We start from the raw sequence: 14,842 nt of genomic DNA on the forward strand, positions 1-14,842 counted from the left end.
AGTCAGCTACTGGAACAAATCTGAAAACAAACCCCAACTCAACATCACCAGAGTTAAAGATTGGTACTATCAACATAAGAAACCTGAATGGTAAAGAAATGGAGCTAGCTGAGGAATTAGATAAGTACCAGATCGACATAATAGGGGTGACTGAAACAAAAAAGACAAAAACTGGTGAGATCTTTCTGAACAATAAATACAAAATGTTATATTCAGTCAATGACAATCAAGGAAAAGAAGGAGTAGCCATAGTATTCAACACAAAATACGAGGCTAATCGCCTTGAATGGCAGTCAGTCTCAAGTAGAGTAATGTGGGCAAATATGAGAATGGGGAACTGGACAATGAGGCTTATTTGTGCCTATGGTCAGACAGAAGGTTCTATTAAGGTAGAAGTGGAGGAATTTTTTGAGGCTTTAGAAAAAGCAACTGACATAATGAAAAAGGAAAAGTTGGTCCTTGTTGGGGATCTAAATAGCAGAGTAGGAAATGATTGTGAGACATACAAAAATATTTTGGGAAAATTTGGAGAAAAGAGCAAAGCTAATAATAATGGCAAATATCTGTTGGATTTCTGTTCAGGACATGGGCTTGTTATTACTAACACCATGTTCCAACATAAAAATGTGCACAAATTCACATGGAGAGAAGAGGCAAGGAATAAGAAAAGTCTCATTGACTATGTTATTGTTGATAGTGAAGTTTTCTCCCTGGTGCAGAACACCAGAGTGTACAGAGGATTTGAATTGGAAGCGATCACTATTTAGTCTTGAGCAGGATAAAATTGAATTTCATATTGAAAAGAATAATGTGTAAGAAAGTTTTAAAGCGAATAAAAGTTGAGCAGCTCTCAGATGTGAACTGTAGACGAAAATACACAAAGATTATTGAAGAAAAAATGAAAGAGTTTGAGAACAGGAATCAAACCTTGGAGATTCAGTGACAAACTCTGAAGAAAACATTGAAGTTGAAGAGGCAGTGAGGGAAAAAAAGAAAGCATATCAAAACTTCCTGTCAAATAAGTCAGCATGTGCTCTTAGAGAATACAGAGAAAAATGCAAGAATGCTAAACACTGTGTAAAACTAGCTAAACAAAAGTCGTAGGAGGACTTTGGCAAGAATATAGAAAATAAATATCAAGAAGGTGCCAAAATATTCTGCAGGTTGTTGAAGAAGCTTAGGAATGGAGGAAAGAGTGCTGTAAAAGGAGTTAGAGATGATAAAGGTGACATGAAAATGGGAGAAAAAGATATTCTTGAAGTATGGAGTAATTACTTTGAAAAACAGCTGAATGAAACAACCAGTGATGACAGCACAGTGGTAAAAAACACTGACCAGGCATGCAGTCAGGAATACATATCCATACTTGAAGTAGAAAAAGCCATCAAAGGCTTAAAATGTGGAAAGGCAGCAGGAGTTGATGATATTCGACCAGAACTGAAGTATAGTGGTATAAGAGTCTTATAGTGGCTGTACTGCATAGTTCAGAAAGCCTGAACGAAGGGACGAATTCCGGATGATTGGAGTAGAGCTCTCATATTACCCATATATAAAAAGGGAAACAAAACTAAATGTGAGAATTACAGAGGTATTTCCCTACTTAGTGTTCCTGGCAAGATCTATGCAAGTATACTTGAGAAACGGTTGAGAAGAATTGTGGAAGAAAAGCTAGATGAAGAACAAGTTGGATTCAGGCCAAATAGTGGCTGTCAGGATCAGATCTTCACTTTACGACAGATAGTCGAGAAAGCATGGGAATATAACAAAGATCTGTATTTAAGTTTCGTTAATTTGGAAAAGGCATATGACAAGGTGCCAAGAGAGAAACTATTCAATACGCTACAGTTATATGTTGTCAATGGGGCATTATATCAAGCAATACTTAGTTTTTATTTGAGTTGTAAGTCAGCAGTTAGAATTGAAGGAAGTACAGGAAGATGGTTTAATGTTAAATCTGGTGTGAGACAAGGATGTACATTATCCCCTCTGTTATTCATTATCTATATGGATCACATTATGAAGGAAAGTGGTATTAAACATGATATCAAAATTGGAGATGTTAATGTCAGCTCTTTGCTTTATGTGGATGATGTTATACTTCTAAATAAATCTGCTACAAGTCTGCAAGATTCTCTGACTAAATTGAATAACTGTTGTAATAGATATGGTATGAAGGTCAGCAATAAAAAGGCAAAGAGAATGAAAATAGGCAGAATCATTGAAAATGTCAACTGTGTTGTGAATGGAGAACCTGTGGAACAAGTAAAACATTTTAGCTACTTAGGCACGATTTTTACTGAAGACAGTAAATTAAATATAGAAATAGACAACAGATTCAGCAAAGCTGGTATGGTGGGAAGTCAATTGAATAAATTCATATGGAATAAGAGAGAAATTAGTCGGAACACTAAATTAGCTGTATACAAGACAGTGTTCAAACCAGTTTTAACTTATGGATCTGAGAGCTGGGTCAGAAGTAAAACACTTGACCTAAGACTAGAGACTGCAGATATGAGAGTCTTAAGAAAGATTATAGGCGTAAACAGATGGCATCAATGGCAATATCATATTAAAAACGAGGATATTAGTAAAGAACTTGACATTGTCAGCATCCAGGAATGCATTAGCAGAGCTAATCTCAGGTGGTATGGTCACTTAAACAGAATTCGCGAAGAAATATTAGCAAAACAAGTGTTCTCTGCCAGGTTGGCAGCAAAAACGACCCAGAGGAAGACCAAGATATAGGTGGATTGATACGGTACAAAGTGCCTTAGACGATAGAAATATGAGATCTGATAATGTTGGAGATTTGACAAGTAACAGACTGATTAGGAGGAAAATTGAAGATAGGAAGTTAGTAATGATGTGATTTTTTTCATGTAGTACTATCATATCCTGTACACCCCTTGAAGATACATGGCAGGAATTTGATGATGATATCTGAAACACATTCACTATATCTTTCTTCGTTTTAACACGTTCACCCAAACAAAACTATATTTTGCACCGGCAACATATGGTTTTGCTTGAGTCATACAGCATTTTCTGTGGGAGGGGGACATGCAATTCATTAGTTATTGCCATTTTTATCCCAGTTGTCTCTGATTGCACTGTTTGTTGAGAAACATATTGCACAGCCTGTAAATGTCTCTGTACCTTATTCAGTGATACAATAGGAACGTTTTACGATCTTGAACTTCACGGATACATTGAATTTTATTCTATGTGTTAATGATGCATAGCCAAAAATTGCCACAGACCCCCAGATGACCTTTCATGTAGCCCATTGAATTTTCATGTATGTGGGTACGCTTTCCACACTTTGAGAAACACTGACGTAGAGTTCAGTGGATGCGCATGCGCTGTCATCGACGATCACAGCTGTGTCCTGTTTGTTTAAACTTTCCAATTGTTTTTTAATATAAATAAACCTGGTTTTAATCCATTTTCCAAGTAAGCAAACAGAAAAGTAAGTCAAGTTTGCGCCTTCAAGTAGGGGTGACCCCGTACGTAGTTCAACTCATTGCAAAGGTGGAATAAACTCTGATCACTATTCTGAATATTTACCCTTAATGCAAAGCACATCTCCTGGAGGAGATGTATGATGCTATGTAATAAAGGCAAGGGGCCATTACCCAGCCCGGTTTCGACCTTTATTGAGGGCTCGTCAGTGGGAGCCAGGCTTAGAAATACTAAGATTTAAGTAATACAGAGCTTATTTCCAAAACAAGTTACCATAAGGTGCTTTGACCTTATTAAATAAAAATCTCAGGATGAGAGATAGATGTAGAAAGTTTTTTACCTTGGGTATAATATATGATAAAGATACCAAGCTATTTTAAATATAAATAAACCTGGTTTTAATCCATTTCCCAAGTAAGCATACAGACAAGTAACTTAAGTTTGCACCTGCTAGTAGGGGGTGACCCAGTACGTATATCATACCCAAGGTAAAAAAACTTTCTATTTCCAATTGTTGTTGCAGTTGTGAACGGTGATAAATTTCTGCTGTTAAATTTTCTCTAAATTTCTTGGCAAATTATGACTGAAAAATGTCTGCATTGTTACAATATTGCATACAAGCTATGTGTGATTGCATATGGTGAAGATCATGGAAACAGGACTGCAGAGAGCATTTTGGACCACCTCCAACTGAGAAAATAATAAGAACTTGGTGGAATCAGGAAGAGGATTTAAAAAAAAGCAACTCGCAGTAAACATAACCTACGAAGTGGAACTGCAAAATGGCCAGAACTTGAGGCCGAACTGAATACTTGGATTTTACACCACAGAAAAGCGGGACTTTCAGTGTCGACAAAAAATGATTATTCATCAAGCGAAAGCGATAGCCACTAACAGAGTGATCACCAACTTTACTGGATCAACATCATGGTGTTCAAGATTTATGAAGAGAAACCAGCTATGTATGCGGACTAAAACAAAAATATCACAAAAGATGCCAGCTGAATATGAAGAAAAAATGATTGAATTTCATCGATTCATCATTAACGCAAGAAAATGAGAAAATTTTGAACTTGCGCAAATAGGAAACATGGAAGAGGTTCCTATGACTTTTGATGTGAGCTCAAACAAAACTGTAGATTCCAAGGGCACTAAAAGTGTTACTATTAAAACTTTCGGGCATGAAAAAACTCACTACATCCTGCTGTGCTGATGGGACAAAATTGCTGCTACTATTGATTTAAAAGGAAGATGCTACCCAAAGAAAAACTGCTTAAAGGAGTGTTTGTACATGTTCATGCAAAAGGCTGGATGGATATGGAGGAGGAATGAAGTTATGGATAGATAAAATTTGGTCTAGGTGCCCTGTTTAAGAAGCCTGCCCTGCTAGTATGGGATCAGTTTCATCCTCACAAAACAGAAGATGTTAAAAATAAACTCAAGGAATTAAAAACTCAGTTAGTTGTAATTCCAGGAGGTCTGACTAGTCAGCTTCAACCTTTTAGATGTCTGTATTAATAAACCATTTAAGGGATTTATGAAGAAGAAGTGGAACAGCTGGATGCACTCTTCAGGTTTTGAGGTTACACCATTAGGAAGAAGGAAGAGGCCTAGCATTTCATAAGTTTGTGAGTGGGTCAAAGCTTCATGGGATGTGAAAACTGAGACAGTGGTTAAATCATTTAAGAAGTGTGGAATTAGTAATGCACTGGATGGTACAAAGGACAATTTGTTGTATGAAGACTCAGATTCTGATTTAGAAGAGGTTTCAAGTGTCTCTTCATTTAGCTCTGGAGATGAATTTCTGGGTTTTGACAATTAAAAGGTGGGTCCTCTTTCCTAGTTAGATTAGGTATTTGTTGAAAGTAGAACTACTTATTACTTTATATTTGGAATACTGTAAATTCATTATAATATTCAGTGATAAAGTTTTTTTTCCTAAAAAAAGTGTACAAAAGGATGTGTCTTATATGCCAGTGCATCTTATACGCCAGCAAATATGGTATATATATATATATATATATATATAGGGGGAAAAAAAAGGATAGCCAGTATCAGAATCTCCAAGAATAAGGACATCTACCTCCACCACAGTGGTCACTCAGACTCACAGACCATACTTTGGACACCTTCCACAAGATTTTCTGTAAAACAGTCCACTTTACTTCATTGGAGTAAATGCAAATATAAGAGACTTTTCTTGGAAACTGCCTCATGTTTAAAAAAACTTCAAATTTCATCAAATTTGGTTGTATACAACTGACTCAAATCTGCTCAGTCCAACAGCCAATCAAGCCCACTAGGTGATACTGTTTAGAATGTAAGGTCTGCCTTCATTTGCTCTGCTTCAGTCTCACTAAATGTAGTGTCTGTTTATATATCACTGTACATTTTTTTCTTGATAATGACAATTTGAGTTTTGCAAAATATTGGAAATATTAATAAAATTATTTTAATTGGTATATTATCTACATAATATTTCTTTTTAAAAATACCAGTATAAATAAATTAACACACGAGCCTGACCACTATATCAAATGCCATTATTACAAACTTGCATATTATAACTAGCTGCTAAAATGTCCTGAAATAAGCTCCATAAGCAAAATGCTATTCTAAAGGACATTCACTATATTGAAAGTCAGCTGTACAACACTTGCTTCACTAGCATTGTAGTGTAGAGTTTTGATGGTTCATACCAAGCTAACATGAAAAGTTAAACTTGAGAACGTTATCTTATATGTGATACGGCTATGGAATCAGATCTTTAGTTTTTCCTTAAAACTGAAAATATGATAATCATTTTCTGCCCAAAGACATTCACAAGCATCTCATCTCACAGTGGATAGTAAGGATGCTGGCCAAGTAGACAGCATCTTTACTGTGATAAAGTATGATAATTTAGTTTCTGTTCTTCTGTCATTTATTTATTTTTAATCAGATCATTCATTTTTTATAGATATTTTCTTCACCTGAAAATAAGCAGCAAGAAGCTGTGCCAACCCATCAGAATACCGTATTTACTGGAACAACGTAGCAAAATTTGCATTTAATAAGCATAAGGAAATGCACTCTCTACTATCTGAATAATGCACCACATAAAATAATGCAGTGGAAAAATTGTTGTCTTAATTATTGTTCTTCCAAGCAGGACAAAACAGCTAGTCGATAATATTGTTTGTATAATTGTGTTTTACTTTTCATTAATTTTTAACAGTTGTTTTTATATCCAGATGTGCAATGGTTATTAAAAGTTTAGTATAGTTTTTGTAAAAAATCTTACATATTGCTTTATGTTTGTGATAAGTGGGACTGTTTTCAACCTGTAAAAATTGTCCTGTGAAGCATTGTTATCAGGTTGCTTAATATAAGTTGAAAATTGGGCAGATTTTTGACAAGATATTAGATATGTTTTACAACAAGGCCGCAGTTACCCAAAGTTTAGATTAATAAATTATTCTCTTTGAGATATTCTTCATATTACTATTTTTATGGCAATACACTTTTAATTGAATGTTAACTTAGTTTCTACCATGTGACTGCATTCTTTATTACAGAATAAAGATTTTTTTTCATGGTAGTGGGACTGTTTTCAACCCGTAAAAATTGTCCTGTGAAGCATTGTTATCAGGTTGCTTAATATAAGTTGAAAATTGGGCAGATTTTTGACAAGATATTAGATATGTTTTACAACAAGGCCGCAGTTACCCAAAGTTTAGATTAATAAATTATTCTCTTTGAGATATTCTTCATATTACTATTTTTATGGCAATACACTTTTAATTGAATGTTAACTTAGTTTCTACCATGTGACTGCATTCTTTATTACAGAATAAAGATTTTTTTTTCATGGTAGTGGCATCCATTTAGAGTTTCATTTTCAGTGTCATTCTGATTGTCATTCATGCAGAAATCCAAAATAGTGAATTATAAAACTTAATTTCCATGCCTACGTGAGAAATTTTAATGACTAATTTTAATTTATTTGGTGATGTGTAATGTTTCATTCTTATCATTCAAACTACATGATAAATATTAATAAATGTTGTTTTTTATTGTAATTCATAGATACAATACATTGTCTCAGAAGGGGCATTTATAAGAGAATTTTCAGAAGTTGAGTTTAGCTATCTCATATATTCAGGTGAATCTTTTCTTCTAAAATTTCAACTTTTTTCAAAAATTTCAAAAGTTTTCCTCTTTCTTAACATGCAAACTGGTATGGAAATGTATTCAGTTTACAAGACACGGTTATACTTTTCACAGTCTTGGTTGGCTTGGCTTAATCCAAAACAAAAAATGAACCTCGTCTCATTAAAGATGAGCTTTTCAGCAAGATCCACATAGTTTAACTCAGCCAAAAAAAATAGTAATAGTTGAAATTCATGTTGTGCATTTTTACTCGATAAATAAATTTAGACAAAAAAAATCCTTATACTGAAATTCTTGATTCCTTATACAAAATTTGATTTCTATCAGTATTATATCAATACAAATTGTGACATTAACATTAAAAATACAAAAATTCAGGAAACAGAATTAGTACAATGAAATCTTCTATCATTATAAGAGGGGAAAAAGTTGAGAATTTTGTATAAATTTCCAGCGAAATGTTTTTTAACTAGTTCAAAGAATTGAGGATAGTTTGCCAGAAGTTCTCATCACGTAAGCAAACAACATAAGGCATAAATTAAAGTTTTAGAAATTGATTAAAGAATTTTTCTTTCTGAACAGTGATTTTAGCAAAACAAATAATCGCATTCTTATTTTCGAGAAAAATGATAAACTACATTTCTGAAATATCAATATTGCCATTCTTTAACATAGTCTATTTGGATTCCATTGACTACCATATGGAAACTCACTTTTCTACTAAAAAGCCTTTTATATAAAACTTTTGAATTTAAACACTATTTTGTAGAGAAGGTAAACAGAAATAAGTTTTATGTTTTTTTTTATTACAAATATAGATAAAACAGATTTCATTAACTAGTGTGTATTTTCTTCACAAATGAACAGTTGTATGTTTCCTTCATTTCCAATTAGAATTCATTCCCTTCAGCCTCCTGTTAGCTTAAATCATAATTGTTTTCAGGTTCATGCATGCAAAACAGCAAGTCAGATCTCTGTTGTTGGATATAGCATGTAAATTAAAATATGGCAGCATGCCATTTTTCAGTTTACTCTGGAGCATAAGTAAATAGTTTTATAACAAGTTAGCAGCTCTGATACGAGTTTAAGCATCTAAATTTTATAATATTAGAAATACAAATTTCTAGTTTTTATTTTAAAAAAAATTGCACTCCTCATATAACTGTAATATAGTTCTGTAAGAAGAAAATGAGGTGTCAGATCTTACAGGCTAACCAAATAAATTCAAAAAAATACAGTATAACAATATATATATATATATATATATATATATGCATGCATCTCTTCTTTTTTTACATATCAAAAGATATCATGAAAATATTATACAGTTCATTATTGAAATTGAAGTATATGAAAACATATACACTTAATTTAATTGCTCTTAACAAAATACTGTGTGATAATTTAAAATTATAGATAGGAATCCATTAAAATTGAGATTAAACATCATAATATTTTCTAAATATTTTATTTATGAACGTAGAATTTGGAATATATTTCATATGATTTAAAAATTTGCTAAAACTGAAATTACAATGGAATTGTGAAATGGTTGTTAAAGCATGTTTATACGAAATATACGAATGACAGGAAAGAAACATTATATCAGGATATTTAAACATTATTAAAAATGTGTAGTATCATTTTTCTTCATGCCATACATTTCTGGTCAGTATTCAAATTAGATATTGTGTGTCATTTATTAATTAATAGCTTTTTTCATTTATACGTTGAACCAGTTTTACTGGAGAATCAATACATGGCTGAATGTTTTTGTGTGTTTATTGCCTGTTTAGCTATGTATTTGATAAATTTTACATTTTTTGTTTCACTATATTAAAAAACACAGGGTTTAATTTATTCGAAATCTGAATTATTTTCAGTTCCTATAATTTATTTGCTGTAGTTTCTGCATTTTCATAAATGTGGAAAATGTTTGTTCTTCAAGAATTTTGCAATGAGATATAAAACAAAGCAAATTTCTACAAGAAATTTGCTTTGTTTTATATCTCACTTTATCCAAAATTGTAACAGTTACAACTCTTAAAATAGACATTTGTCATTACTGTATTACAAAGAGCAAAAATAATTGATTTTTTCCCTAAGCAGTAGATAATTTCTAATTGTAGATTGATGCTGTATAACTTAGTGATTTATTTCTTGAAAATATAATAATTTAGTGATTACTAGTCTGCTGAAATTTCAAAATAACTAGTACAGATCTTTTCATATGAATGAAAGGAGTGAGTGCATTGGAATTAAGATAAATATATTTTTATCTAAAAAGAAAAAAAAATTGAGTAAATCACTCAAAATTTGAGTGATTAGACTCAATATAAAGAAAGATATTTATACTTAATACCAAGTGAGAAGACTACTGTTTCTCTATGTGAGTTTTTTTTAATGATTACTGGAAAGTGATTTTAATTATTCCATTATTACAGTAGCCTTCACTGATGTGCATTTGAATTCCAATATGCTGTTAACAGCATAATGAAGTTTATGAATTACTGTAATATAATGCTGTAAATAAAACTGCTGTATTCATATGGTATACAACATGCTTATAATGCAGTGTATTGGTCTGCAATAACATTTGCTGTAAATTGGTAAATAAAGTCTTGAGCATTTTTTAATTAATTTTAATGAGTATAATTATGTGACACCTTCAAGGATCCCTCAAACTCATCAAGGAAGGGTATCCCACTATAATACATTGTCTACACCCTCCAACACACTACATGCAATGCCATTTATTACCACTAATAGTATATTTTTTATGTAAATTGCTTGTATACTATGGCCAAGTTGCTTGTACTTCAGGTATATCCACTTAATTTATTCGAAATCTGAATTATTTTCAGTTCCTATAATTTATTTGCTGTAGTTTCTGCATTTTCATAAATGTGGAAAATGTTTGTTCTTCAAGAATTTTGCAATGAGATATAAAACAAAGCAAATTTCTACAAGAAATTTGCTTTGTTTTATATCTCACTTTATCCAAAATTGTAACAGTTACAACTCATATAATAGATTCTTTCTTTACACTGCAGCATGTAAAGAAAGAATCTATTATATGAAGAAAATTGGCCATCTCAGAATTCTTGCTTACCTTATTTATTCGAAGTGAATTTTATGCTTTGTTTAACTTCAGAAATGTATTATTTTATTTATGATTTTCATCTATATACTTTTCAGTGCTATACTTTTGCTGCGAAACCTTAGTTTAAAATATTGTCCATAATGTTAACATTTTAAGGACTGGAGTCGGTTTTATTTTTGCAACACATGCAATTATTAGATGAGATATCCACATTTCATTGCATTAGTTTCCTTGGCATGAGATAAGCATGATCCTGCAGAGGTACCATATATGTTATTGCTATATTTGACATTTCATTGTTCTATCATTTTCTTGTATGCCCTTTCCATTAAATATATTTTTGAAAAACTGAATTTTCCTCCTTTAATTTTTAGTTTTTATGCTTTTATTTTATACAGTTTTTTAAATTAAACAATAATAAATAAATAAATGAACTCATCAAGGGCTGATGATTGCACAGTATATACCCTATCCAACCCATCTTCTCATGGTATGGCCTTTTCAGTGGTGCACTCAGGATTTAATCTTGTAGGGGGCCTGAGCACTCAAGATTTAATCTTGTCTTCTATTTCTTCTAGTATAGAAATAGAAGACACAACATAATTTTAAAAAAATCAATTTTAATTAGGAAAAGATTTTTGGAAAATTTTCTAGTTTATTTCCTTTTTCTTTTTGGGGGGCCAGGGCCCCCATCCCTGGGTGTGCCACTGGGCCTTTTACACAAATGGAACTCTGATGAGGCAAATATTGCTGCCTTAAAATCTTACCTTTCTTAGTTGGAGGAAGTGTCAACTAGACCTCCAGGTAGTAGATGTCTTTCATTGCCTGGTAAAATACCACTGACCTGCTTTTTGAAAGTGTGAAGTGGCCCTCCATGTTTCATCTCTAGAGTAGGGTTTCTGTTCACCTCCCCCTCTTCTTTTTTCTACATGTAGTGTAGGTGAGGTTTGTGCTCTCTATATCTTAATCTTTTAGTTAGATAACCAGTACTTACTCCATTGAAGGGTACACTGTAAAGTGGTTTTCACAGGCCAACCTCCAGATAGTACACAGTACCAAATGTGTTGATAACTCTTTGGGAGGCTTCCCAATCAACTGTTGAATAATCTAGCTGCTGCTTACTTCCCAGGTCACGCCTGGAGGGAGTCTGAGTACAGTTGCTTACATGGAGAACTGTCTGAAGCCATGCTTGGAGTTATGGTACTTTCTTTGTGGAAGTGATGATCCTCTCAGTCTTTCCCCTTTTAAATTTTCCATTATTTTACTAGCAACCATGATCTCCAATAGAAAATTTCCAGTCACTGTGGTTAAAAAAAACTCCCATAAAAACCACCAAAAATCTCTTAAAAATATCAAAAACTTGACAAATAATTCCTAAAAAAAATACAACCAACTCTTAATATTCCATGCAATAAATTTTTTTTTCAGATTGATTTTACTAATCAGAGGTTTTAATTCTAATATCAGTGAAGTGCACCACCTCCTACAAACATTCAAACCTATATTATTCATTGTTGCTTGTGCTCCAAAATTCACAACCATCTCATTTTATTCTCTACAACAGTGGTCTCAAACTGGCGGGCTGCACCCGGCCTCCGAAGCAATTTTACATGGCCGGCGATTACATTTCAATTATGTATTTGTTGTACATACGGTGCTTATAGTTTTAGAGACATGGAGATATGGACTGAGCTTATGCACACATAAGCTCAGTCCATATCTACAATTTACAATTAGTAAATTTAGTTCGCCAGCCGACGGTTGGTGGCGCTTCAGTATTCTGGTGTTTCCGATTCACAGCTGCGCTGTGCATTGGAAACACGAACGTGAATAACTCACCAGAAAATCTACAAATGGAGCTAATTAATTTACAGTGTGATATAAATCTTATTTAAAGATTTGAAGATACAGATTTGATTTGTACTTGTCAAAAGATAAATACCCTCAGTTACGAATTTTTGCAATAAGAATAATGGCTTTGTTTGGGAGTACATTTATATTTGAACAGTTTTTTAAGAAAAGAACCCGATTGACCGATGAGCATCTACAATCCGTGATGAAGATAGTTTCTAGTAATTTTTCTCCAAGGCTACAAACTTTATCAGAATCGAAACGCCATTAAGTGTCAAGTTGCAGTAAGAAATAAAGAAGTTTATAATTATTTACATACAAACGTGTATTTTTTCTGTATGTGTCGAAGAAAAATTTAATAAATAAAAGAAAGAAAATAGGTTGTCATTATTTATTCTCAAGTTATAAAGGTTATAAAAGGGTTTCATAATTATAAAGGGGTGGTACCCATACATTAGGGGTAAGTACGGTTCAATATATATATTTATTCACTCTCATTTTGTTTAAAAAAAATTTCGGCCCGTCAGCTGCTTTCACATCGTGCATTCGACCCGCATGCAATTTGAGTTTGAGACCACTGCTCTACAAGTTGGCATTTGCCCATTTGCTAAGAAGTAGACTTTTATCCAGCCTGTTCCCAAATAAAAGGGAGATAAGTCAACCATTAGTCATCAACAACTGCTTCAATACTCAGACACCAATTACTTTGTCAGAATCCATACTGGATTACTTTCTTGTTTCAAAGCAGATCTTGTGTTTCAGTTTCACAGAAATAGCTGTGAAACTGAAACAAAAGCTCTCATGTTTTTATATCTGTACCATTAATTATTGCACAGTATAAAGGTAACCATGCTATTTTTTTATTTTCCCTTTCCATGTTAGGCTCAATGGCCTGTTACAGCCAAGTATCTTCTCTTGTTGGAAATGCGATTTACTGCTTATTATAGGATTGTTAATCCTATCTTTCTCTGCATTTGTTCTTTTGGCTGGTATGCTTGATTTCAAGATGAAAAAACCCAAGTTTATGGGTCAGAGACTGTCAACTCTCTATAAGACCACTTGATTTGCCTTTACTTGTTGACATCCTAGATGGGATTCAAACCTAGGTCTTTTTAACCAGAGTGCATTATCAGTACTTAGTTATGGAGGCTCACCAAATGAGTCAACGTTCATAATTCCTGCATAATTGAATTTATTGTGTTAAGACATCTGGTTATTTATCTGTTTTGCAGTCTTATCTAAACTTTGGTTTCCAATAAATGTGCAAAAGCGTTTCAAAATAAATGGGGATTTTGCATAATCTAATTCCTTGTACTTAAATATTCTTTGGTAGCCACAAAAGAGGTTTATCAAAAACAAAGGAAAAATAAACTGATTTAAAGAAAAAAAAAAAGCTCAAAACATAAAGCTTCTTATCTCTGATTTTTACTCTTTCTCCTACTTCTAAGATGATATGATGATTTCTGTCTAAGCTAGCTTTCACGTATTTTCCATTAAGATAATTCTATTGTCTATACCAAAACTTGATATTTTATCTAGAAAAATTTACTACTGCCATAGTAAACACATACTTAATATTGCTGATGTCGCATCAGTGGGATCTTGATTAAATTTTAATACCTGGGAGGATTCATTCTTGATCTCCAGGAAAAAAACTTTCTAGTGTGCCCCCCCCCCCCCTAAAAAAAAACGTTTCTATGCTAAGAAAGCAGCATAGAATGTAATTTTTTTCTTTCATCATATATGTCCCAAGTAAGCAAATTTCATAAATAGCTGCATCGAAATTTTTTTACAAATTACCTATCACTAATGTGAATTCGTCATTAGCCTTTTTCTGTCCACTTCTGGATGAAGGTCTTCCTCAAAGTCCAGTCCTCCATTCAATTCTATGTTGAGCTTTTCCATGCCATTGAATTTCAGTCATCCCTTTAATCTCATTCTTCCACCATCTTTTTGGTCTTCCTGTAGCTTTCTTTTCATCTCTGGGATACCATTCAGATATCAACTTTGTAAATTTTTGAGTGCAACATCTTGCAATATGAACTGTCCATTGCCATTTGGATCTTTTAATGATAGTTATGTTTCTCACCTAGTCTGAGCTGTGATCCATGTATTATATATACACTTTCTACCTAGATGGGTAATACCAAGTAATGGCTTTCCATTTTCCTCTGGGTAATCCTCAACTTTTTATTATTATTATTATTACGTGACACCTCCAGGGAGTCCAAAGACCCATCGAGGGAGGACACCTACTCTACAATTCCACCACTC

General features: G+C 33.0%; 1 protein-coding gene across 1 annotated transcript in view; it reads left to right on the forward strand.

Moving 5' to 3' along the window:
- The window catches only part of LOC150105121 (Golgi apparatus membrane protein TVP23 homolog B-like), an 81,919-nt gene extending 71,665 nt beyond the window's left edge, over window positions 1–10,254 (forward strand). The window contains exon 6 of the mRNA XM_090395505.1: window positions 6,422–10,254. Coding sequence (XP_090251631.1) covers window positions 6,422–6,499 — 78 coding nt within the window. The 3' untranslated portion in view covers window positions 6,500–10,254. The remainder of the gene's footprint in view (window positions 1–6,421) is intronic.
- Window positions 10,255–14,842: the final 4,588 nt, after the last annotated feature.

This window comes from Typopeltis vanoorti, chromosome 7 (assembly GCF_054136105.1).
Source record: "Typopeltis vanoorti isolate ZY-2024b chromosome 7, IOZ_Tvanoo_1.0, whole genome shotgun sequence".
Classification (NCBI taxonomy): domain Eukaryota; kingdom Metazoa; phylum Arthropoda; class Arachnida; order Uropygi; family Thelyphonidae; genus Typopeltis; species Typopeltis vanoorti.